This window comes from Apium graveolens, chromosome 3 (genome assembly GCF_009905375.1).
Source record: "Apium graveolens cultivar Ventura chromosome 3, ASM990537v1, whole genome shotgun sequence".
Lineage (NCBI taxonomy): Eukaryota > Viridiplantae > Streptophyta > Magnoliopsida > Apiales > Apiaceae > Apium > Apium graveolens.
Window position 1 is genome coordinate 133,648,789 of NC_133649.1, and position 27,775 is coordinate 133,676,563.

The 27,775-nt window shown below is 36.0% G+C and overlaps 2 protein-coding genes and 1 non-coding gene across 3 annotated transcripts; 2 read left to right on the forward strand and 1 right to left on the reverse strand.

Moving 5' to 3' along the window:
* The first annotated feature begins 4,504 nt into the window (after positions 1 to 4,504).
* Positions 4,505 to 4,611, forward strand: LOC141716156 (small nucleolar RNA R71). Its single transcript, XR_012572876.1, has one exon. It is a non-coding gene; the product is annotated as a small nucleolar RNA R71 (small nucleolar RNA).
* An 11,105-nt stretch (positions 4,612 to 15,716) lies between these two features.
* LOC141712771 (inositol-3-phosphate synthase) lies at positions 15,717 to 19,713 on the forward strand. The gene is made up of 10 exons (XM_074515842.1): positions 15,717 to 16,012; positions 16,126 to 16,194; positions 16,739 to 16,874; positions 17,153 to 17,400; positions 17,505 to 17,731; positions 17,869 to 17,984; positions 18,103 to 18,279; positions 18,601 to 18,789; positions 18,894 to 18,956; positions 19,383 to 19,713. The coding sequence occupies exons 1-10, from the start codon at positions 15,825 to 15,827 to the stop codon at positions 19,500 to 19,502; spliced, it is 1,533 nt and encodes a 510-aa protein (XP_074371943.1). The 5' UTR covers positions 15,717 to 15,824; the 3' UTR covers positions 19,503 to 19,713.
* A 1,045-nt stretch (positions 19,714 to 20,758) lies between these two features.
* LOC141712772 (protein NEN4) lies at positions 20,759 to 22,995 on the reverse strand. Its single transcript, XM_074515843.1, has 6 exons — positions 22,338 to 22,995; positions 22,103 to 22,149; positions 21,934 to 21,997; positions 21,681 to 21,758; positions 21,303 to 21,503; positions 20,759 to 21,200 (listed from the first exon to the last, which is right to left on the reverse strand). Exons 1-6 carry the CDS (start codon positions 22,776 to 22,778, stop codon positions 21,132 to 21,134), a joined length of 900 nt encoding a protein of 299 aa, XP_074371944.1. The 5' UTR covers positions 22,779 to 22,995; the 3' UTR covers positions 20,759 to 21,131.
* Between the last annotated feature and the right edge of the window lie 4,780 nt (positions 22,996 to 27,775).

Sequence of the window (27,775 nt, forward strand, 5' to 3'; positions counted from 1 at the left end):
ACACGTTTTTGTTTTATTTCTTTTTTTTTTATTTTCTTTTTGCTTTTTCTTTTTCATTTTTCTTTTGTTTTTCTTTTCTTTTCTTTTCTTTTCTTTTTCCTTTTTCTATTTTCTTTTTATTTTATTTTATTTCCTTTTTCTCTCTTTTTTTCTTTTCTTTTTAAATTTAAATTGTAATTAAAATAATTTATAAAATAAACTTAAATATAACTTATATAAATAAACTAATTTAGATTTATAAAATAAACTTATTTTAAAATTTATAAGATAATCATTTTAAGTTTATTAAATAAATTATATTAAAGTCCATTAAATAATTTATTTAATTTAACAATTAAACTTTGAGATTCGTCAGTCCCCTGAGCTGTTTAGCTGTATACCCCGCGCACCTCTTCTCGTACTTTAACAGATAAACGTTCAATCCAAATAGGTTCCTCAACTTAACAATTCTTCTATAAATAATACCCAGATTCCTTTCACGAGCTGTTGACGCCTAGTGCAACTGGTCTGGTTCACAGACGACTAACCCCGATTCAGGTCTTCGTGTTATGGCCTTGATTAAATTGTTAAGCTTGCAATAACTTTATCGCTTCAAAAACTGACTGTCAATAAACAACTGTACTTTCACTGGAATCCTTTATTGTACTTTAGACAACGTCTTCATTAACCTCTGTCTATACCCTGTCTTCAATTCTTCAGATTCCTATGCTTCGAACACTGTCTATCTTCAATCAATGCCAATACACTAAAATCTTCCGGTAGCACTTGTATACTGAATCTTCAACATTTCTGAAACCCTGAAAGTCTATAACCTTTGTTCTTCACTGAGGCATGATCATATTAATGAACTTCTTTCAGTGACCTGTAGACAGACTTCAAGCCTTCTTCTAATCTTCTGATTCTTTGTATTTGCCTTGTCTTCATTCTTCCTGATTTCTTGTGTAGACGTAGTATTATTAACCTGTCATGTTCTAGTGTTGTTATCGTGTTGAGTTATCACGTAACTGTTGATACAGCTACGCGGTCTCACCAACACAGCTTCTTGACAAAAAAGAAACGGCTCATCCCACATATACCACTTCACTTCATGTAGAAACTTCTTCCTTTGAGCATAAGATAAATCGGGAGGCATGATATTACTCACCAGGTAGTTCAAAATGTCCGCAAACCACGGTTCTTCTTCTTGCACTCCAAACAGCTGCTCGTCGGAAAAAGACTCATTTATCAATGTCTGATACAATGAAGTGGCATTAGGATTTTCTAAGCGCGAGAGATGATCAGCGACTTGATTTTCAGTCCCCTTTCAATCCTTGATCTCTAGTTCAAATTCTTGAAGCAAAAGAACTCATCTAATCAATCTAGGCTTCGAGTCCTTCTTTGAGACGAGATATCAAATTGCAGCATGATCAGTGAAAATTGTCACCTTAGTCCCAAGTAGATAAGATCGAAATTTCTTAAAATTATAGACAATAGCCAAAAGTTCTTTCTCCGTAGTAGAGTAATTCAGTTGAGCATCATTTAGGGTCTTACTAGCATAGTAAACCACATGAAATATGTTATTCTTCCTCTGTCCAAGAACTGCTCCAACTGCATAGTCACTCGCATCGCACATCATCTCAAAAGGTTCATTCCAATCAGGTGCAGTTATGACCGGTGCCGTTATTAAACTCTTTTTCAAAGTCTCAAAAGCTGCAAGGCACTCGTCATCAAACTTGAAAGGAACATCTTTCTCTAGAAAACTGCACAATGGCTTTGAAATTTTTGAGAAGTCTTTGATGAAACGCCTATAGAAACCCGCATGACCAAGAAGACTGCGAATTCCCTTAACAGAAATAGGTGAAGGCAGATTCTCAATGACCCCACCTTGGCCTTGTCCACCTCCAGACCCTTACTAGAAAACTTGTGCCCGAGAATAATGCCCTGTCGCACCATAAAGTGACATTTCTCCCAATTGAGAACCATACTCTCAACACACCTCTTGAGAACGTGTCCAAGATTTTGCAAGCATTCATCAAAAGAATCACCAAATACAGAGAAGTCGTCCATAAACACCTCCACATTCTGGCCAATCATATCAGAAAAGATGGCCATCATACATCTCTGAAATGTGGCTGGCGCACCACATAGACCAAAAGAAACTCGTCTGAAGGCGAAAATACCAAATAGAAAAGTGAAGGTAGTTTTTTCCTGACCTTTTAGAGCGATACAAATCTGATTGTAACCCGAATAGCCGTCCAGCAGACAGTAGTACTCATGTCCAACCAATCTATCAAGCATCTGGTCAATGAAGGGCAAATAAAAGCGATCCTTCCTAGTGGCTTTGTTCAGCTTCATGTACTCCATGCAAACTCTCCACCCCGTGACTGTTCGTGTAGGAATAAGCTCATTTTTCTCATTTGCTACCACAGTAATACCACCTTTCTTTGGCACATATTAAACCGGGCTTACCCATGAACTGTCAAAAATAGGGTAGATGATCCCTGCATCTAGCCACTTAAGAATTTCCTTCATGATTAGATTAAGGCATCTTTGCTGCTCGACCGTAGGCTTGCTACCTTCCTCTAGCAGAATTTTATGCATGCAATAAGAAGGGTTGATTCCCTTTATATCTGCTATAGTCCAGCCAATTTCCGATTTGAACTCTCTCGAAATCCTCAGAAGCTTTTCCTCATCACTACCTGAAAGGTCAGATGCAATAATAACAGGCAAAGTAGATGCATCACCTAAAAATGTATACCTCAAATGCTCAGGTAAAGGCTTAAGCTCAAGAGTGGGAGCTTCCTCAATAGATGACTTGAGGCGTTTAGGAGCTTTGTTCAATTCCTCCATTCCAATATATTTAAAAGGCATATATATCTTCCTCTTCCAGGGAGAAGCATTCAAATACTATAATTGTTCTTCACCTTCGTCATCTTCACTATCTGAATTTCCCAATAAGGCTTTCTCTCAGGCATCGGACCTTAGCAATTGATCAAGTTCTGAAGTAACTACAATCGACCAACTCCACCTTTAAGCACTCCTTATTTTCCGTAGGAAATTTCATAGCATTAAATACATTAAAAGTTACATCCTGATCCAGCACTCGCATTGTGAGCTCACCCTTCTACACATCTATCAAGGTTCGGCCAGTCACCAAGAAAGGTCTTTCCAAGATTATGGGAATCTTCTTATTCTCATCGAAATCAATAATTACGAAATCAATAGGGAATATGAGTTTATCAACCTTAACCAAGACATCCTCCATAAAACCTCGCGAATATGTAATAGAACGGTCGGCCAATTACAAGGTCATATAAGGTGGTTTTAGATCAGGTAAGTCCAATTGCTTGAAGATTGACAAGGGCATCAAATTGATGCTAGCTCCCAAATCACATAAGAATCTGTCAAAAGACACTTTTCCGATAGTACATGGAATAGTGAAGTTGCCTGGATCTTTAAGCTTCGGAGGCAACTTCTGTTACAACACAACACTGCATTCCTCCGTAAGAGCGATTGTTTCTAAATCATCTAGCTTCACTTTCCGAGAGAGAATGCCTTTAATAAACTTTTTATAACTAGGCATCTGCTCAAGAGCCTCAACAAAAGGTATGTTGATATGAAGTTTCTTGAATACCTCCAGAAACTTCTCAAATTGCTTGTCCAGTTTTTTCTTCTGCAGCCGTTAAGAAAAGGCGGTGGATGATAGATCTGTTTATCCCCTGTATTACTCTTAGGAGGAGTGTGCTCAACAGTAGTCTTCCTTGGTTCCACTTCTACTTCCTGCTGCTCTACTTCTTTCTCAGCCTCAACTTCTTCAGTCAACACTTGAGTTTGTCACTAGGTAGTGTACCAGGCTGACGATTAAGCAAGGCATTGGCAATTTTCCCAATTTGATTTTGCAAGGTCTTAATAGAAATGACTTGACTTTTGCACATAGGCTTCAACTCCTCTAATTCAGATTTTTCATTAGCTTGTTGCAGCTGGAGTTGTTGTCTCAATGCATATTATGGTTGCTGAAAACCAGGGGGGTTGTACTGCTTAGCTGGATACTGCTGATAAGGCTGTTGAACCACATTCTGAGTGTTGCTCCAACTGAAATTAGGATGATTTCGATTGTTGGGATGATAAGTGGCTGGCATAGGTTGCTGCGAACACTGAAAGTTTCTCACGAACTGAGCTGATTCACTAGAAATTGCGCACTGATCAGTCTCATGGGCACCAGCGCAAAGCTCACAGACACTAGCGATTTGATTAACTCCATAATTAGCCAAAGTGTCCACCTTCATCGTCAAAGCCTTAAGTTGGGCAGCTATAACAGTTGCTGCATCCAACTCCAGAATTCCTGCTATTTTCCCTGAGTCAGTCTCTGGGAAGGATTCTGGTACTCATTAGCAGCCATCAGTTCAATAAATAAGCTTCATCGTAGCTTTTAGCCCACAAGGCTCCTCCTGATACTGCATCAAGCATGGGTCTAGAAGTAGCACCCAATCCATTGTAGAAGCAGTTAATAATCATCCAATCAGGCATGCCATGGTGTGGGCACTTCCTTTGCATCTCCTTATATCGATCCCAAGCCTCACACAGAGATTCTCCAGTTTGCTGAGCAAACTGAGTAAGAGAATTTCTGATTGCGGCAGTCTTCGCCATAGGGAAGAATTTAGTGAGAAACTTTTGAGCAAGATCTTTCCAAGTGGTGATAGACCCTGCTGGTAGAGAATGTAACTAACACTTAGCTTTGTCCCTCAGAGAAAATGGGAAGAGTCGTAGCTTGATAGCATCTTCAGTCACATCATTGAATTTGAACGTGTCACAGATCTCGATGAAATCCTTGATGTGCATGTTGGGGTCTTCAGTAGGAGAACCCCCAAACTGAACTGAGTTATGTATCATATGAATCGTGCTTGACTTGATCTCAAAAGTGTTAGCTCTGATGGCTGGTCTGATGATGCTTGACTGAATGTCATTGATCTTAGGCTGAGAATAGTCCATCAAAGCCTTAGGATTTTTTGCTTGATCACCCATCTCTACTAAAGCTGGTTTGTTGACTTTCTCTTCTTCTTCTTCTTCTACCTGCTTTTCTTCCTCAAAAACTTCCCTTCGAACCACCACAAGTTCTTCCTCGGCTTTATCCAGAGTTCTCTTACGAGTACGCGAACACGTATGCATACACTCTCGCTAGAGTATCTGAAACAATGCAAGGAAACAAATAAGTAACAATGTCCGAGTCAATGAACTTTGACGACCACTGATGGAAAGCACATAAACTATAAATTAACACTACAGTCCCTGGCAGCGGCGCCAAAAACTTGTTAGTTGTTAAACACATGCTAATAATACACACAAGTATATGACTTCGCAAGTAGTATATAATCTTTTCTAGTTCATTCCCACAGAAACTGGCTTTGGTTAACTAATTAATTCATGCACTTAAGCAACAATGTATGGTTATTATTCAATGCTAAAATGATAAAAAATAGAGGTTGTTTATAACTAAGAATTAAACTAACAATTATAACTAAGAGAATAAAATTGGTTGAATTAATATATATGACAAACATGGGATTTTAACTTCATTAAATACTTCATTCAATAGCTTTATTGTTCTCAACCTTAGCATGCAATGGTGATGACACTAATCAGACAACATGAAACTGATAAACGTCAACTTTCGTTACACGAGTACCATACTACCAGACATCCACAAAAGAGATAGAAGCTGAATAGACACCAATTATATTGAGATCCTATATGTCTATAGAATTTGACAACATAACGGTTTAAGCACAAGTTATCTATCTTGATTACATAGGGAAATTAAGATGGTTAAATTACCTACGAATCATGCATAACAAATACATGAACCTATGCTAACATGGTATGTTCTAAATCCTTAAATTCACTTTCGCTTCATTAAGAATTAACACACTATCTTATAAGTTCGCGACACTCATAAGACGAATACGCACAATCAATAATAGGTTATCATACAATCACCACACAGTAAGGCATCGAAATAATTTAACTAAAGAAATCCATAAATAAATCCGCTAGAACCCCACGATAATAATTAGCCCATAATCGGACTCATCATCAACGTGGGTTCCGATTAAAGCATGGTATAACAAACGTAGTCTTTATAACGAATAAATAAAACCAAGTACAAAACAAGGTTAAGGTTCACAAATAAGAAAACTAGCATCCAAGTTATAACTTAGAACAAAGATTCACAAGCAAAAACAAGGTCTTCTTCGTCTTCGTCTTCGTCAAATCGTGCTAATACGATCTTCTTATGGCTCTCCTTGATATGTCTCTGGCTTGTTATGTTATTACAAATGACCTGAAGTTGCTTATATAGCAGCCCCATACAGTGTAGAAATCTTTCTCTCAGAAACCAAGTAAAAACAGGATTCTGCCATCCCGACACGGCGCGGCCGCGCGCTTGATCAGCGTGGGCGCGCTGGCTTTCTGTACTTTGAGCACGGCCGCACGCTTGATCAGCGCGGGCGTGCTGGGCTTTTGCCATAATTTGACTTCTTCATTTTTCTTGCAGATTTGAGCCGGCTTTCAACGAGCTTTTATTCCAACACCACCTTGACACCAAATTAGCACCAAAACAATGCTAATTCACCTGATTACCAAGATAATGCCTGAAATGCAAAAATACTCGAAAGCACGTTAAAACACTTAACAACTGGAGTACAAACACATCAATTCAAAGCTTATTAGAGCATTATAAAGTGTCATGAATGCCACTCAACACAAGCCCGATCTGAAGGGGCTTGGTTATACTTTTGACCATCTACCTGGTGGGAGGCCAGCTGTTGGGGCCACCCAGACGAGCATGACTGCTTGGAGATCTCAACTAGGAGATGAGGCAGGGCCATCGTAGCAGGCACATGAGGAGGAGGAAAGAGCTGATATTGGAGCTGGCATGAGCATGACGCAGTATAGGCGTCTAGCTAGGAGGATGGATGCGATGCATGACATTCACAACATGTTTGTACGTGATCTCACCAAGGCACTTGGGACGGCTTTCAGAGCCACCGGTGTTGACATCCAGTGGCCAGTATTTGGTGAGGACTCCGTGTATCCACCTCCGGATATGCCTGACACTCCACCCGTTGAGGGTGAGGATCTTGATTCGGAGTAGGTATGCCTGATTTCTTACTATTACCTTCACTGAGGACAGTGAAAATTTTAAGTTTGGGGGTAGTAGTTGAAGGAATATATTTTGTTTGAGTCGCATATAGTTTGCATATTCATGATAGTTTAGTTCATATAGTTGCATATTTTTTCATGTAGTTTTTTTTATTATTTTTGTTAGTTTTTATAGTAGTTTGTTCATATAGTTCATGTATTTGCATAATAACATGATCCTGTAGATAATTTTTCCGATTGACTTGTGATATTGATGCTAGTATAGTGATGTCATATTTAGTAATGTTAAGTCTTATCGAATTAATTTGCATGCTAGAGACAATTGTATTTCACTAAGTCTTATAGGTTGCTAAAGTACTAGATCATGGTCATGGTTTGTTTGTTTGTCGAGGTTTAATCACTTATTTATATTTAAAATTTAGGATATTCTCTTAATAATATATGACATGGATATTTAAAAATTGGAGAAAAATTGGATTTTATTGCTAGTTGTGTTGGCTAGGTGTCAAACGGCTAGTAGCCGGCTCATATTTATATGAGTAGTCTAGGGTTGAACGAGATGGAGTGAAACGCACTCGTTCAGAAATTGTGAAAAAAAGGAAAAAAAGGAAAAAGAGAAAAGAGAAAAAGAAAAAAATAAGTGTTATGTATAATTGATCACGAGTGGGCTCTTTAGTACTCGGGTTATTAAGTTCTTAGGGGGCTTTGTGCCTAGTGACCTAAGGCTTTTCACAGTCTAGGATCCACAAACCTAACGCTCGTTACATAGGTACTATTGTATAAGTCTTTTGTGGACCTCATTCATTGCACGATCAAATAAGCATACATGTGTTGTTTTGTTTGAATAAAAGCATGAATCCATATAAAACTCCAATATAAGAATTGAAGTGTTATAAGTTATTTTGAGTCAAGCTTTTATTCTTTTTATAACCTTGTGATTGCTTTGATGAATAGTGAGTCATGATTATTGATCTAGTGGCGATAGTATATCTGTAAGCAGTTGCACACACACACACGTCTCTGGTTTGTAGATTGATTTGTGAGGTTTGATTGATCTTATACGAATAACTGCATTTGTTGAGATGTTGCTTGTTGATTGGTTTAGTTATTCTATTGGGGGTTATTGCATTCATTTAGTTGTAATCATGCATTTTTATTTCTTATTCTTTGAGTCTGTTTATTCTTGAGGACAAACATCGATTCAAGTTTGGGGGTATGTTGAGTGGAATTTATGACACTTTATTACGCTCCGTAAAGCTTTGAATTGGTGTAGATGTACTCAAGTTGTTGGTGTTTTAATGTGTTTTCTAGTGTTTTTGTATTTCAGACATTATTCTAAGAATCAGGTGAATTAGCATTGTTTTGGTGCTAATAAGGTGTTAGGATGATGTTCAAAGAATAAAGCTCCGAAAGCCAACTCGATTGCAGCAGGAATTAAAGAAATTCAGAAGTTTTTCCAGAAACACAGTGCGCCTGAGCTGGTCTAGCGCGCGGCCGAGCCAATTTGTCAGGGAGCCAGCGCGCCCGCGCTGATGAAGCGCGCGGCCGCGCCTGGTCGGGATCCCAGAATCCTGATTCTAATTGATTTGCAATTGGAGGACTTCTATCTTGCATGGGCTACTATATATACTTAAATAAAGGACGTTTTAGAGAGACGGATATACCAGAGCATAAGGAGAGCCGTAAGAAGACCGTGTTAGCACGATTCAACGAAGACGAAGAAGATATTGTTTTTACTTATGAATCTTTGTTCTAAGTTGTAACTTGGATGCTAGTTTTCTTATTCGTGAACCTTACTCTTGTTTCGTACTTTATTTTATTATTTATTCAGTATAAAGACTACGTTTATTATACCATACTTTCATCGGAACCCACATTGATGCTGAGTCCGATTATGGGCTAATCGTTATCGTGGGGTTCTAGCGGATTTATTTATGGATTTCTTTAGTTAATTTGTTTCGATACCTTAGTGTGTGGTGATTGTATGATAACCTAGTATTGGTTGTGCTTATTCATCTTATGAGCGTCGTGAACTTATAAGATAGCGTGTTAATCTTTAGTGAAGCGATAGTGAATTTAAGGATTTAGAACTTGCCATGCTAGTATAGGTTCATGTGTTATTATTATGCATGATTCGTAGGTAATTTTAACCATCTTACTTGCCCTATGTAATCACGATAGATAACTTGCTCATTAAACCGTTATGTTGTCAAATTCTATAGACATATAGGGTCTCAATATAATTGGTGTCTATCCAGCTTCTATCTCTTTTGTGGATGTCTCGTAGTATGGTATTCGTGTAACGCAAGTTAGTGTTTATCAGTTTCATGTTATCTGATTAGTGTCATCACCATTACATGCTAAGATTAAGAATGAAAATGCTATTGAATGAAGTATTTAATGAAGTTAGAATCCCATGTTTGTCATATATATTAATCTAACCATTCTTATTCTCTTAGTTATAATTGTTAGTTTAATTCTTGGTTATAAACAATCCCAATTTGTTATTCGTCTTAGCATTGGATAATAACCATATCATTGTTGTATAAGTGCATAAATTAATTAGTTAACCAAGCCAGTCTCTGGGGGAACGAATTAAGTGAGGGGGAGAATGTGCTAAATATACAAGTTAGTCAAGTAATTGTGCCAGAAATTACTTTTCATAAGCCACCAGTCTTGGACAGCATTTCTCTGATTCAGATAGCAGTTGCTAAGTTGGAATCAAATGAAAAATTCAAGAAGCTTGATGTTGCAGCAGTTGAGAAGGAACTAGATGACAAATGGAAGAAAATTGATGAAGAGATAGTAAAGAAGTCTGGTCCAATTGAGAAGAAAGACAAGGTCTTTTCTCACTTCTCTCAATTGAGACAAATTTCTGCAAATGAAATGAGTCTGGGTAATTTGGAAAAGGGCCAACCTTCATGTATAAAGTCTCCAAAAGCCAACTTGGTTTTGAAGCCCAAAAGAAATTATCTAAAGTCATCTGACAAAAATCCCTTGGATCTTATGTTTGAGACTCCAAGGCTAGATGAAAAGAAGCTATTGGAAAGGTCCATTGCATTCTTCAAAGATCCAACTGACTCAGTGCTAAAGAGAAGAATTGCTAAGGTCTACAGGAATGGGAAAGAAATCTATGTGGTGGCTGGACACCCTCAGTTTGTAGAAGCTAAGAAGGAAGAAAAGGAGAGGATCAAATAGAAGAAAAAGCAAGCTGCTATAGTAGCCAAGCTTCAAGCTGTGAAAACTGTAACTGAGATTTATGAGAAACACCCTGTGGTAGCTGAAGATCGGGATCGGAAAATACACACGGAACCTCAACAGAAGAGGAAGTTCAGATACAAAATCCTTCCCAAAAGAAGATTGGACTTCAATGATGATAAGATGGAAGATTACATTCCCAACCAGTCTACATCTACAACTCAAACATCCAAGCCTTCAGTGGCGCGAGAGGAATTTAAGGTGGATCCTACAAGGAATTTTCATGGTGAGCCAATAGTTTCCAAGGATGAGCCAGTAGACTGGGATAGTTTGCCTCTTCCTGAGCTTAATTTACCAATCTTCAACAAGTTAAAGAAGAAAAAGACAAGAGAAATCAAGAAGGTCAAGTCTGTGAGTCTCAAAACCAAAACCTTAACCAAAGCTCAACCAACTGTCAACAAGGGAGATCTTCTATATATTTGTGACATCAAGGAATTTTCAGATATAAATCTCTACATGGATGGACTAGAAGACGTAAGAGCAATTGATGCTCACAGAAATCTCCCTGAAAAACTTGTGTTCAAATACAAGGGTGGGAAAGAGATCATATGGCCCCTTCACAGGATTCTTCAAGAAAGCTGTTCTGTTTTGATAAAAATCTTCTCATCATTCAAGAAAAACTTTGGGTTCAATGTGACTGCTAAGAGAATGGTACTAAAGAAGATAGAAGATCTAAGGAGCAACAAAGCCTCAAATGCACTCCCAAGGACTCTATTAATTCCCTTCACAGGAAATAGGGTGCATTTGAGGCCTCATTGGCTGATGAAATTCATGGATGATAAAGGTGTAAGAAGATTCTTCAGACTGGATGACCAATTGAGTATCTCTAGCAATGAGACTCTATTGAAAATGCAAGAAAAGCTAGATCTATCTAATGATGAAGAACTTGAATTTCACAGACAACTCCAAAATCAAATATAAGAAAACAACAGGAAGCTTGAGAAGAAATCCAGACAATCAAGGAAATAGAAATCATCTGCTCCGGCTTGAGGTGTACCTTGATTATGATTGTGAGAACTCTTTGTACACTTTACTTTGTCCAATTTTCAAATAAACTGTAGCACTTACTAGTTTTATCTATCATAATTCAATCTGCATATTTAGGATGTTTTGTTATCATCAAGTTTCTCTTAATTTATGGCTACAATTCCAGTAGACATGAATTGGGGGAGATTATTAGGAATATGTTGTGAACTTGATGATAAGTTGAACAAAACACCTTAGTAGATTTAACTTAGTGTTTTTGTAACTCTCAACGGATGTTCTACAATAGTCCCGACGGATGAACTTTATAGTCCCGACGGATGACAACTGAACATCCATCAAGAGTGTAGCTTATGTAATAATAAGTCTTGTAGCACATGCCTGCAAACAACAATGTATTAGTAGATGCTGTAGGATTTTTTAAGTCATGTTCACTACTAGATTGATATGCAGAATAGGTTGGCTAATTGTAAATGTAAGATGTCTTGTAATTCTGTATAAGTAAATAGAGTCGAGTGACAGAAAGGTTCTCGACGGATGATCTACAAAGGCTCCCGACAGATAATCAATAAGGCTCCCGACAGATGACCAACATAGTCCCAACGGATGATCATAATTCAAAAGAGCAGTTGACAGTGATAACATAGTCACATGTGTCGGGTGTTTGCAAATGAAATGTGGCAGCCTAATTGCAGGATTTAGAGAACAAAAAAGCATTACCATTTTCATGCAATTATGAAGATATTCAAATATGCTGGATAAAGTAATGAAGAAGCATGAAATTAGACTAGAAACAATTTTTGTTTTACTTGTTTATCTTTTTGTCATGTAACTTGGTAGTATACAAACCAAGTGTAGCAAGTAGAACAAAACAACTTAGTAAACATTATTTTCAAAGAGATAGATATAGCTGTATTTGTTAAGCATTTCTCTGTAATTCTGTAAGTTCACTTGTAAGCAGCTGTGTGCTATTCAAACATCACAGAGTTCTCATCTTTATATATATATATATATATATATATATATATCTAGTGGATAAGTTCAAATCCACCAGAAAGTTTTAAAACCTTGTGTTTTATTGCTTTGTGTCTTGATTTCCATTTTACTTTCATTCCACACTTCTTGCAAAATCAAACACAATTATATATTAAGTAAGAACATTTCTAAAATTAGAAAAAGAAGCCATAATTACATTCACCCTCCTTATGTAATTCTTGTTGCATTGATTGGGAATAACAGTATCAATAATATTTTGTATGTTAATTATTGCAATGAATGTGTTTTTCGTAAATTAAGTGCACAATTTTAATATTTTTATGTGTATTATTATTTTTTGATTTAATTAATTTATGAAATAATATATAAATTGTTAATAATGATTAAACAATAAATTTAAGATAAAATTTCTTAATATGATATTTATATATTATTATATGTAAAAAATATTTTGGATCACACTATTGGAGTTGGTCAGAAATTTGGATCAGTATTTAGATCAGTTGGTGATCCAAATTTGGATTTTTGGATCACAACGATTAAAGATGACCTAAATGGTATAATTGTCAAACGCAACTTCTTTTCATAAAAAATTATGTGAAGTTTCTGTATACTATTTTAGTTCAATCCTTCACTGTTTCACCTTTCATAAATCAATTTAAAACTAATATCATAAACAAGTCCAAAATTATTAAATTAAATGAATAACAAAAATCTAAATACAAACATATAAATGTTAATATGTAGATATAAAATTACTAAATAAAAGCCCCTGCCAAATGTTATAAGAGCAAGTCAAAGAGTGCCCTAAAATCATGTCCTAAACGTGAATTTAATGTATTTTGTTTAAATGTGTGCTCCAACAATGTCCTAGTAGCGCCTTAAAACACTAGGACATTTATCAAATGCCTCATTTTTAAGGTATCAATAGGCATGCCCTATTTAATTAATATCAATACAAAATGTATTTTCCCATTTTTTTACACATCTCTTCTCTCTCATCTTTTCTTTCCCTCCAATCGTAATTGAAATATAATATTAAATAATATTAGGGAACCATTATAAGGCATATTGTTGGAGTTAATATGCAAAAATTATGTCTTAAATCACTAGGACATTATATTTTATTATATTTATAAGGTATCCGGTAGGATATTGTTGGACTTGCTCTAATAAGTAATAATGAATATAGTACTCCCTCCGTCCCTCCCCAATGTTCATATTTGGGATTGACACGGAGTTTATGAAAAATGATAAAATAATGGAGTAAAGTTAAAAAAATGAGTAAAATAGTGAGATCGATTAATATTATATGTATAAAATGGGTATAGTGGAGAGAAGTAGTGGATATAGTTATTTTAAAAATTATAAAATTTTATTATTTTAAATTTTTTGAAATGTAAACCATTGGAAGAGACATAAAAACGGAAAGTGTAAATAAATGGGAGAATATTATTATAATACATTTTTCAAATAAGTCAAAAATTATGATAGGGTCGTCGCACCAAATAGGGCCATTTGCTATCAAAACGCGAGTGTCATGTGTCACAAACCTATATCTAATATCTCCCACGTGGCAGTACGCTTACACATAAGTTTCTATTGCATCGGAGAGGTGAATTCTGACATGTGAACTGTGACCGTAGAATGGTAAAAAAACACCCTATTCGACTTGTCAAAAAAAACACAATTACATAGATGGGCTAATTTATGATTACAGTGTCAAATTTCAATAATCAATCGATTACAATGTGTATTATGTCTATTACGTTCTTCGTCACATTTAGGTTGATATTTGATCTTTGACCATCATTTAAGATCTTAAAATACAATACTAAACTTTATAAATAATATTAACTAGCCTATGATCTGCGATTTACGAATTATTTTTAACATCTAAATGATTTTTAATAATATATTTATTTTATGATAATTTGAGATTTAACTTAAATAATATAATATAATATAAAAAATTAATATAATATGTTATTTATGGGACTCTAACCCTGAACCTGTAAAAAATTGTTAAAATAAGGAATATAAAAATTTAAATATATATGCTATTTACGGGATTCAAACCCTGAATCTATGAAAGTAGTTATATTATTTTATTATTATATTCAACGATTCTTATCTATCTAACTTTAAATCTAACGGTTATTATTTATCGTACCGAACAACAAATCAACTATCAAATAGAGGCTCTTCTGCTTATAATAATATAGTATAGATACATAATAAAAACTTCAATTTTAAATTTATTCTTATATATAAAATTTTTAACAAAATGTATCCACGGACATCATTTGTACTGAAGTATAATCATTAAAATATTACAAATTACTTATTCTCTCCGTCACTTTTTAACTATTATATTCGACTTTTGAGCTCTCAAATTAATTAATGTTTGATTAAAATTTATTAATATAATAAAACTAAAAATAATATCCCATTTAAAATTATATTTAATTTATATTAATATTTAATTTTCAATTTTATAAAATAATATAATAATAATTTTTAAATCTAAAATAAAAATTGATCAATTTAATCACTAAAAATAAAATATGACGACTAAAATATAACTAGTAGTTAAGTGTTGTTTGAATTCTGAAATTAGTTAGTCTTTGTTATCCTCATTTCCGTTTACGGGTGCTAAGTTGGAGTTTTAGAGACGGAACTAGTTACCCAAAATCGAACATGTCTAATTTAATATGTATTTTATCTATGCGCATATATTACCAACTTTACGGTTTTAATCCAAATAATTTACTTGCCCGAAGTAAGGTACAGTCCAGAAGAGAGCACGAGCAAGCCGAGCAGTAAGGATCCATGAGAAGAAGCCAAAGAATAATGAAATGATATGGGCAAAATAACAAATACCACAGAGCAATTGAGATTTATTAAAAATGAAAAAAATCATTATCTTGGATTTTAGTTCCCAGTTTTAGATTTATTTTAACAATTAAAGTGTGTAACCATCTGCACAATAGTATTAGTTTTTATATCTTAGCTATGTAGCATTAGTATCACAAAAGAAATTTTTTTTTTCGGTTTGATTATTATTTATTATCGAGATTTGTTAAAATAAATATTCAATTATACGACATTTTAGCCTAATTATTAATCAATAATAATTAAATATGATAATTTTTTAATATATTCACGTGATATTATTTATTTTAATATATTTTAATTATATAAAAACTAATTTCATGCCATTATATTAGAAAATATAAAATGTAAATTAAAAGTCGTGATATTTTAAAATCCTAACAAATCCAAAAAATGAAGCCCCAACCGCATAAATTGGGGCTATATATACAAACTAGGTGAGCAAAGAAGAGACCACACAAACTTGCAACACTCTCTCTCTCTTAATTTCTTTCTTTCATTCCTTAGCCACCTAATTTACCTTGCATTCAAGAGAGAGAGAGAGATTAGAAAGGATGTTTATCGAGAGGTTTAAAGTAGAGAGCCCAAATGTGAAGTACACAGAGAGTGAGATTGAGTCTGTGTACAATTATGAGACAACTGAGCTTGTTCATGAGAAGAGAGATGGTACCTATCAATGGATTGTCAAGCCCAAGTCTGTCAAATATGATTTTAAGACTCATATTCACGTCCCCAAACTTGGGTATCCTTTACTTTAGTTACTACTTTGTATATATTTATCTAATTTCTACGATGATGATCTTTGTGTTTTTAGTATTCTTTTGGACCTTGCTGTTATATTTTTTAATGATGCAGAGTTATGCTTGTTGGATGGGGAGGCAACAATGGATCAACTCTCACTGCTGGTGTTATTGCAAACAAACAGTTAGTTCCTTTTTCTGCTAAGTTTTCCATCTTTGTGGCTACGTTTTCTCAGTGTTTTATGTACAGTGTGATCACTCAAATAATCTATATTGCCAACTGCATGCGTGAAATGAGCAAAACATAAATCAATCCAAACCAAACTCAAGCAGGATGGGTCACTCCATCATGGATCTTACCCATATTTAACTGCTTGCTTTCGTAGTGGTCTCTTTCTGGCTCCCTCTAGGGATGTCGAGGGTTGTGAGTGTTTTTAATTAACAAAAGAGAGAGAGAGAGACTCGGGGCCTATTTTATAAAAAGGTTTTTTGAAACATGCAATACGAGTGTTCTGTTATGATACACAACTGGTTTTAGCATTCACTTGGTTTCGCATGTAGTCAAATGAACCTTGAACTACATATGGTTGGGGGTTCCTAAGATTTGGCATTATCTGGAGAATATTAATAGTGTATGGTAATTAAATAGTAGTATTTGAGTGACAGATTTGTTGGTTTTATATGCAAGTTGGTACTAATACTCTGTATTTGAAAATATGAAATGGCAGAGGAATCTCGTGGGTAACCAAAGATAAGGTTCAACAAGCCAACTACTTTGGCTCGCTCACCCAAGCATCAACCATACGTGTTGGTTCTTTCAATGGAGAGGAGATCTATGCCCCTTTTAAGAGCCTGCTTCCCATGGTACTCCTATTATAATTTTCTCTTGTCCAGATAAAACAACTATGTACATGTTATTTAGGCCTGTAACAACCATCATATAGTGTGAAACAACCCGTCAGCTAAAATGCCTAAACTGCAGTGCAAAATTGTCCTAGTGTCTTGTAAGTAGTAACATTAATTGATGTGAGCCATTCTACGTAGAATGGACTAATAAGGGGTTTTTCGTGTTGGGAAATTAAATTTGAGTTTCCAGTGCTGTTAAGATTTGTTAGAATAACAAAAGGTTATTGAATATTCAGGTGAACCCAGATGACATAGTGTTTGGTGGTTGGGACATAAGCAACATGAACCTGGCAGATGCTATGGGCAGAGCTAGAGTTTTGGACATTGATCTGCAAAAACAGCTGATTCCCTACATGGAGTCCATGGTTCCGCTGCCTGGTATATTTGACCCTGATTTTGTTGCTGCAAACCAAGGCTCTCGCGCTAACAATGTCATTAAAGGAACCAAGAAAGAGCAGATAGATCAGATCATAAAAGACATTAGGTACTAATTTTTTGTTATTATTTTTAATTTGTAAATCTAAAATGAAGTTATATAACACGACTATGTTTATATAATACTAATGTTGCAAAATGCAAATATACTAGAGAGTTTAAGGAGGCTAACAAGGTAGATAAGGTAGTGGTTTTGTGGACTGCCAACACAGAGAGATACAGTAATGTGATTGTGGGGCTAAATGACACTGAGGAGAACCTCTTTGCTTCTGTGGAGAGGAATGAAGCTGAGATTTCTCCTTCCACCTTGTATGCCATAGCTTGTGTTCTTGAAAATGTGCCTTTCATCAACGGGAGCCCGCAGAACACATTTGTTCCAGGTATATAATAATATAATATCATAATAATTCCAACATAAATGTACAATAATAAGATAGCTTGATTAATTTTCTTATACAAAAGTAATTCGCATTAAGTTTTACTGAATTAAATACGAGTCTACAAAACCTGTTTCCAGGGTTGATTGACTTGGCAATAAGGAGGAACAGTGTAATTGGAGGGGATGACTTCAAGAGTGGTCAGACCAAGATGAAATCTGTACTGGTTGATTTCCTTGTTGGTGCTGGTATAAAGGTTTGACGCATATATTTGATCCGTGAATCATTTAGTTAACGTGTAGCTTCGATTCGTAACTAATGTGATATTTAGTATCATATTTGTTTGATGGTCTAACATGTAAAGTTAATTGCAGCCTACATCAATTGTTAGCTACAATCATCTGGGAAACAATGATGGTATGAACCTCTCAGCCCCCGAAACCTTCCGCTCAAAGGAGATATCTAAGAGTAATGTAGTTGATGACATGGTTGCTAGCAACGCTATCCTCTATGAGGCCGGAGAACATCCGGATCATGTGGTTGTTATCAAGGTATACACATTAGAACCTTAAAGACCAAAATAATGTTACATTCACCTAACCCCACATCTCCACTTCATATTAGTTACGATCTATATTGAAATTTCCACAACTGTTTCAACTTTTGAAATAAGTGATAAACTGAAACAATAACCATTACTTTTATTAGGATTTTACTTGTGAGCTAATTCTTCTCCAATTCCACGCTTTTAGTTACTAGTAGCTTGGTTTTCCCCTGAAGTAATGTCAAGTGAATTAACTGCGATGTCAAGTATATTAACTGCGACTGATTACTGTCTAAATTAATTTATTGGAATATCTACATTGTTACAGTATGTGCCATACGTGGGAGATAGCAAGAGAGCCATGGATGAATACACATCAGAGATATTCATGGGTGGGACTAACACTATTGTTCTTCACAACACGTGCGAAGATTCCCTTTTGGCTGCTCCAATCATCTTGGACTTGGTCCTTCTTGCAGAACTCAGTACTCGCATTCAGTTTAAAGCTGAGGCAGAGGTTGGTGGTCTTAAAAAATTAATTATTCGTTCTGAGTTTTCCAGATGCTTTGTAATCTTTATGTGCAGGATAAATTTGATTATTTTAGTGGCACATATTTGCAGGGTAAATTTCACTCGTTTCACCCTGTGGCCACCATTCTCAGCTACCTCACAAAGGCTCCTCTTGTAAGTGACGACTTATCTAGGACATAATTATTCACTACCTCTCAAATTCACTTACTAGCATATCTACTCCATATGCATTCTGAATAGAGCATACGTGTACTTGAATACTTTATTACACTTTCTGAGTAGAGCTCTGAAGTCATAAGATACCAAACAACATTTATTATTGGTGGGGACTTGTAAATTGTCAGAGCATGTGGTTGTGTATAGTCATATAATTGTATGATATTCAAATTTATTTGCTCAACTTAGCAACAAATTAAAAAATTATGTGGTCCAAGTACTTGTTTTAAGAAAAAGAAGTGTAACATTTCAAGCTACAGTATGTTATTTGCGTGTAAGAATATTAACTCTAAAGCTTGTTGCACTATAAGTTCTCCTTTACTATAATGCTTGATATGGTTGCTTGCATTTGTGAATAAACAGGTTCCACCGGGCACACCAGTGGTGAATGCACTCGCGAAACAGCGAGCAATGCTGGAGAACATACTAAGGGCTTGCGTTGGTCTGGCTCCAGAAAACAACATGATTCTGGAATACAAATGATCATAGGATGAATGGCGAAGAAGTGCAATGAAAAAGACTCAGAATTTGTTTCTTGATCAGTTTGTAACTTTAAACTCTTTCTTTTATTGTTCTTTTTCGTACCTGTCCTAAATTAGTTCTATATTTGTATCATGACCTTTGTCTGCTATCAGTGGTTGTGAAGATGTGATGATAAATTTCTAGTGCTTTCTCGTTTGAGCTTCTTTCTTGAGTTTGTTTGTTCTGCATTTTATGAAACAAAATATTTATATTACCATATATGAATTGTGAACTGGAAAATTCAGTTTAACAAATCTAAGAAACGTGGGGTGCTAAACTGTGGATTAAGCTTTAGCATGCTGCTCTTTCAGTCTGTTCACTGAAAACTGCAATCGACTTCATTTGCACTGCACCCTGAAAACATATTGTGCATATGATTTATGGTCGAGTCAAAGTAGAAGGTTGAAGATAAATCACAAGGTCCGGAATGTTGGATAGGTACAAATATATAATTCCTGTAAAAAAAGTTTTTTTTTTAAAAAAAAAGATCTCATCAACTTGGTACTTCAATAATAGTTGTGTAGTAGATGCATATGCTGAAACAAGGGCAAAGACAACATCCTTGACTTAGAGGGCTCTTAATTTGTAATTTACTATACTAGCACCTGGGATGATCCAAATTAAGTTTCCTTAATATCATCGTCAATTCCGTAAATTATTATTACAAATATTTAATTCAACTCAACTTAACTATAAGTAAGGGCATATCAGGAGATGGAAAAAGCCTTGGAAAGTGTGAAACAATATCGTTATAGTAATTGTCAAAAAAAGATGTGTTTCAGTGTGCCGGAGAATATCATCAAAAAAGGAAAAGAAGTTGCCAAGAGAAGAAGTAAACGAAGTAGTAGTAATGGAGATGATGAGAAAGAAAAGAGAGGTCTATTGAGTAAGGAGATTGACAAATGGAAGTTGCAACAAAAGGAGGTTCATGACGGTAATTACAATTCAGCTCCACCTATGTTATCCAACAACTCTTCACATCCCACCTAATGAATTTATAATACTGGTTGCAAGTATATAATGGTATGTGTTCCCTTCTATTGTTCTTGTTACCTCTGTTGCACTACACATGTCAAAGTACCCTAAAGAAAACAGGGTACTCAGCTATTTTCTTACATAAAAGAGCAAAGGATATCATCTATGCATTCTATTCATCAATTTCTAGTCAAGAGCTGAAGAGCAATAGGAAAAATCTATATGTGTGTTAAAGTATCACATGTTAATAAACATAACGTTCAATATCAATATGTTTTCATCTCATAATTATTCTTTCCAGCTATGTACACAGCCTAAAGAATTGAGAAGCAGTTAATCACGAAGATTAAGAACATAATACCAACAATTAAGTAATAAATCAACGAACTAGTTATTGTACTGCGCTATCAGATTAGTGTAGCTGGGACCAATTAAACCAATTCCCATCAAGCTTGAGACAGGGAACTCAGCTATTTATACCCCTTGATCTCCAAGTAAATAACATCTTTATTGTCCCATGAATTCACCTAGGTAAAAGGACAGAAATCCTTGTTTCCCTTCTCCGGCCATCAGCTAATAAGCTTGCCACAACCATATATGTTCAGACTCTCGACGTTATCTGAGTAAATGCGAGTGCTTGAGTATATTACTCAGCACATGATTTATCTTCACTCTTTCCGTCACCTGCATATTATATATATTTAGAATTAAAATGATCGCCTCAGTTTCTCTCTAATAACATACAATCAAAGGATTTGGTACAAAATAAATAGATAAGAGCAATACCTTTCTGATACTTCCCCTGGTACTGTAGGGAAAAGGTCTTTGCTGATGAAAAAGAGCTGTAGTTGGAGGAGATTTCCGACTATTTTCTTCTTTGCATTGTAGTTTACCATTGTCGCTACTCGGCCTTCTTGTTGTGATCATATTTGATGAATTGTGCAACTGGTCCTTGAGTGTGCTACAACTATTATAAGTTCTTGCGTCCTTCAGTATGCACAACACATGAGCATGCACCAGGTTACATATGTATATCAGTTTGTATGAGTGCCTAATTAACATTTTATCTCCCATGCATCATCAAGAAAATCTATCTATGAAATTAGGAGTGTTGCTAGGTGCTCTACTGATGAAACTTAGATAGTAAATTGTGATTTTTTTTACCAGTAAACTTCTGCTTCTGGTTTGAACAGTCGGAGCATCATGCCAGCTTTTTAACAGTATACTTGGAAGGCTCGACTCCTATCCAAAATACAAACGAGTTAAAGTTTAAGGAATGTTGATACGAGGATTCTTTGATAGTCTAGTGACATACATAACTTTTCCCTCCAATAAGACCAATGTAATGTATTTGAAAATCTGTAATACATCAAAAAAGTAATGTAAATACTGAAGAGTTCTTGATCAATTGATATACCAGAAATAGAACAGTTGCGCAATGCTTGAGGACTTCCAAATTCATGCGCACGTCATCTAGGCTCCTGGATTTTATAAATTGTCATTGTGAAACACATTTCTTGTTTTCAGCTCAACTTTAAGAGAACTTATAAAGTACTTCAGAATCAGGAAAATCATGAACATCTTACCTATGCTTCTGCTGTCCAAGCCCAAAGTAAGTTGCCAAACTTGCCATCTGTACGCACAGCACAAAATAATAGAACCATGATTATGATCATTTTATCATTTACTGAATATCATTCTAAATTACAAAAATACAAAATGCAGGTCACGGCCTCATCATAGCATACAAATTAAAAGTTCTTTATTTATTATGAAGTCGAATACTAAATAATTACTGTACAAAGATTTGACCAGACACACCTTCATGTTACCAGCTCTTCTCCCAAATTTCTGTGTCAAAACTCCCAAGGAATCGATCATCCCAACAGGCACTGGTGCAGGCCTCCCAATACTTGCAAACGCCTCTTTAATTCGCACACAATCAAACCTCTGAATATTATGTCCTGCCCATACTCTGCCATCAAGAATCTCAAATATCTTGTCTGCAACTTCCTCAAAACAAGGTGCATTGGAAACAGCTTGACGCGTGATTGCGCCACACCTTCCTGGCCTTAATGCAACAACCGACAAATCTCCAGGCTTAATCAGCGTAACATAGCTGTCTAGCTCCACGAGTGTACGGGGACAAACAACAATAGCACCAAACTCCAATACCCAAAACTTCTCTCCAATTCTTTTAGGGACATTTGTTTCTAAATCAAAGAAAACGATCTCTGTGACATCCGAGTTAGAATCTGCCATGTCTTCTTAAAAAGTATGTTGTTTAGTTATATCATGGACAAAGATTTAGGTGCTATATATACTACTGCATGAAATGAAGAAAAATGTTCTTCATGGTTGGGAGATGAATTGACTTGTAGTTAAAGTTAAAGTTTGGATTGGGGTTTGGACAAAGGTGACCTCGTTTAGCTTGTTGAGGATGTCCCATGTAGAGGATTTCTAGTTGTACAGGAATCCTGATCCACATAACAGCATGCATGGCAATATGTGTTGTAAGTATATAATTAGTAAATCCTTTCTTTCGGCCATTTACTTTTGATTTATGCCCCTTTAGAGGTTGAATAAAACCTTTGGACAAGTCACAACTTTCTTCATCGTTTAATTGATATGTTAGGGTACATTGGAAGCAAAGCAAAGTCTGGGAAGATATGAATGTCCTTAAAACAGGCCTAGCGCAGAAAGATAAGTTTTCAGTTTACGATAAAAGGAACATTTTTGAAATACATGAGTAAAAAAAAATTTATTCAAACGTAAGGGCAGATAGATATATTTGTGCAAAACAGTCTTAAAAGATCATTAAACCTTATAAAAATTATATTGGGCTCACTAAATAAATGTGGTCAAACACTTTATGATAATAAAAATATTATAGATAAAATGAATGGTACACGAAAAAAGAATAAATTTTCTTGTTATAGTATTTGGAAAGTATAAGAAAAAAATATACAGAAAATGAAAATATCACGAATTTTCAACTGGATGAGATTGCACGTGTTCGAGATTCAAGGTGCGAGTTATTTAAGGATGGCATTGGTTTTGACTTGACTGCTTTCAATGATTTCCTGATAGTGGTCAACTCGTTCTTGACGGATCCGATCGGGTGTTCATAATCTCAAGTTGCGCTTTTTTTGAATTTGTCACTAAAATTATATTGTCTCACTGAAAAAATGTGATCAATACTTTATAATAATAAAAATATAAAATATTATAGATAAAATGAATGGGACGGAGTGAAAAAATACATTTTCATGTTATCGTATTTGAAAAGTCTAAGAAAACAAGTGTATAGAAAATGAATGTATCTTTTGTAATTGAGCCGGGGATAAAAGTTGGATGGTAATTGCTAGTATGAGTCTTACTGTACTTGGTAAATCTTTTGTTTTTAATGTAATAATAGCATTTCTTGTCTTCTGTAAGAGACAATTATAATACCGAACTAAAGTTCACTGTATTTTCACGTATTTGATGTCCATTTACTATCAAGTATTTAGTTTTTCCCGTTTAGTTGTAAATACTTAATAGGGAATAGGGATTAATCGGAAACTGGAAGCACGAACCTGGACTAGATACATCTGTGCATGAACTGCAGTATGCCCGATTGTTGTGTTCAGTGTGTCATGGCGTCCATTCTGATCGGCTTAGTGTTTAGTCTTGTTCTCAGTATACTAAAAGTTTCCCCAAAAGTTCTTTAAGACAGAGCTATATTTTTTTATTGATAGTATTTTAAATATAAAAATAAGTACTAATTATTTGAAAATATATTTCTTTGGGTACGTATAGTTGATCTATCAGTTCTTTTATTTTTAGTTTTGAAACATTTTTAGCTCTAAGGCATGCATGACCAATTTGCTCAATTTATCATTATTATCTTACAAACTTCAATATAGAATTTAGATATGCACATTTTGTCTGAAAATAGAAAAAATATAATGTGCATCTTTATTCATTATTCCACTAACTAACAGTTTTACAACAGAAAAGGAAAGGTAACCCCTCTGAATGCACCAATCTTCAAGATTCTCTATGAAATCAAAGGAAAGCCTGGGTTCGTTCGACTAGCAAAAATGAAGGTCCCAAGTCACAAGAAGAACCCCAACAAGTACTGTGATTACCACAAAGATATGGGGCACAATACTGATGAGTGCTACCATCTCAAGAAGCTTATCGAACGAATGATCAAAGAAGGAAAAGTCAGTTCGTCCGAGATCTAAGAGATAGACTGGGGCCGAAGGAAAATCAGGAAGAACCGGAAGCTAAGGAGTCTGAATGAAGAGACAGAATAAGGGGTGAAGTGAAGACAATTTCTGGGGGCAGTGTACTAGACATAGATAGTAAGACGGTGAAGAAGAAGTATGCCAGGCAGGTATACAGCCTCTACCAATTTGGTCAGGCGAAGCTCCACATGCCCATGACCTTTAGTGTCGAAGATTATGGGGACGTTGTTTGTCCGCGTGAAGACCCCTTTATCATCAATCCTCACATTGGGCAGAACAAAATTTGGAAGGTTCTTGTAGACACTGGCAGCTCGGCCAACATCCTGTTCCAAATAACTTATTGTATGATGAACCTGAAAGGCAAAAAGTTGGAACCTTGCAACGAAGCACCTCTATACGCCTTTGGAGGACACCCAATACAGTTTGAAGGTACAATCACTCTTCCTATCCTTTTGGGTAGATTACCGTATACTGTTGAGAAGCCAGTAAAGTTTTTATGTGGTTAGGATTGAGAGTTCGTACAATGCCATTCTGGGAAGGCCATTCTTGTCAACCTTCGAGGCGGTAGAATCCATACCCCACCTCAAGCTCAAATTCCCAACTGAGAAAGAGGTAGGAGAGATGAGGGGTGATCAGAAAACCGCCCGAATAATCATTCTGGAAGATTTAGAAAAAGATCAGGCATATGAACAATCGAATGAGACCGAAAAGAGAAAAAGAGCTGAGACCAAACCCAATGGAAGCCGAGAGACTCTGAACATTGAGTTGGAGAAATTCGGGGGGAATTTTTCAAGTCCGATCGCCGAGCCAGCCGTCAAAGTCGAAGAAGTTGAAATATATGTTGGGCATTAGGGCAAAATGGTTCGAATTGGGAGAAATACGAAAAAAGGCCTGAAGGAAAAGGTTATTGCGGTGATTCGACAATACTATAATGTGTTCGCCTAGGGGCCGGAGGACATGCCCGGTTTGGATACCAAGACGGCTAGGCATTGCCTTAATGTACAACCCGAGGCCAAACCAGTAAAGCAGAAGAAGAGGACCTTTGCAGCTGAACGACGGAAGGTCATTGAGGACAAAGTGGAGAAGTTGTTGGAAGCTAAGTTTATCAAAAAAATTGAGTATCCTGACTGGTTGGATAAAGCGGTGGTCGTTAAAAAATCCAATGGGAAGTGGAGGATGTGTGTAAACTACACAGATCTCAACAAAGCTTGTCCGAAAGACCACTACCCCTTACCCAGCATCGACCAGCTGATAGATGCCACGGCCGGATACCAGGTACTTAGTTTTCTTGATGCCTTTTTTTATTATCATCAAATTTCCAAGAACGACAAGGATGTGACCAAGACAGCGTTCATAACTCCGAAGGGAACTTATGCTTATATTAAGATGCCCTTCGGACTTAAGAACGCTACAGCCACATTTCGATGAATGGTGAACAAAGTGTTCATGGAGCAAATAAGCCGAAACATGGATGCTTATGTGGATGATATGATTGTGAAATTACTATTCCAAGATCATGTCGAAGACTTGAAAGAATGCTTCGAGACCCTCTGAAGGAATAACATGAGGATTAATCCGAATAAGTGCACATTCGGAGTGTCAAGTGGAAAGTTTCTGGGCTACATGGTCAATGCCCGAGGGATGGAAGTGAACCCAGAGAAAATCGAGGCAGTTATCAACATAAAAACTCCGAAGTGTATACGAGACATCCAGAAACTAACCGGTCGACTGGCAGCCCTTCGGCGATTCATCTCCAAGTTGGCCGAGAAAGCACTCCCCTTATTCATGTGCTCAAAGGGTCAAATAATTTCGAGTGGGGGCCCGAATTTCAAAAAGATTTCGAAGTAAAGGAATATCGAACCAAGGCCCCACTCTTAATGAGAACTGATCCGAAGAAAACCCTCCATCTCTACTTAGCCGTGTCCGACCGAACACTTGGAGCAGTATTAGTGAAAAATCATGAGAGAAACCAACATTCCGTCTTCTACGTATCCCATGTGCTTAAAGACGCATAAACAAGGTACCTAAACACTGAGAAACTCGCTAATGGGTTGGTCATGGCCTCCCGAAAATTGCGGAAATATTTCCAAGGCCGAACAGTTCAGATTAGGGCTATACAGATAATTCGCTCAATCGCACAAATCGCCCGCACCGCTTGCAATCACACCGCTCTTTGCAGATAACCACAAAATGCAGATCGAATGCGAATTGAATTAAGGTAGAGATGCACAAAAAGCTCATCGGGCCGGGCTTTATCCGGGCTTTAAAAAGCCCGGTTTTTAAGAAAGGATCGGGTCGGGCTTTTTTAAAAATCGGTCCGGGCCGGACCGGGCTTCCTCAGAAATATAAGGCTCATTTTAGGCCCGCGGGCCGGGCCGGATCGGGCCGAACCAGGCTTTTTATTTATATATTAAAAAAATATTTTAATAATTTATAACTCGAATTATGAGTAGTTTAAATACCGGAGAAAATCATATCTTGATATATTAGATAGAATATTTTAGACACTGAAATAAATAATTATTTTTTAATATAATATATAAATAATCATATATACCTTAATTGCTTCTAATATTATAATATAATATTATAAAAATCATAAAAAGTATTATATATTTTCAAATTTTTATAAAAAATTCGGTATTTTAATCGGGTTTTTTAAAAAGCCCGGGATTTTATCCGGGCCGAACCGGACTTTTATCCGGGCTTTTTCGATCCGTGCTTTTATCCAGGTTTTTTTAAATCCGGCTTTTTATCCGGGCTTCGGGCCGGGCCGGATTTTTGAGAAAAAAAGAGGTCCATTTAAGGCCCGTGGGCCAGGCCGAACCGGGACGGACTTTTTTCCGGATCGGACTTTTCGGGCTTTTTTCCGGATCGGATCAGATTTCGGGTTTCGGATTTTTTGAACATCTCTAATTACTGGAACCGCATATTCGTGGATCAACTGCGGATTTGATTTTCAAATAATCGCAAAAGTTGAACCGCTACCGCAAACCGCTAAATATATAATATATAATATATAAT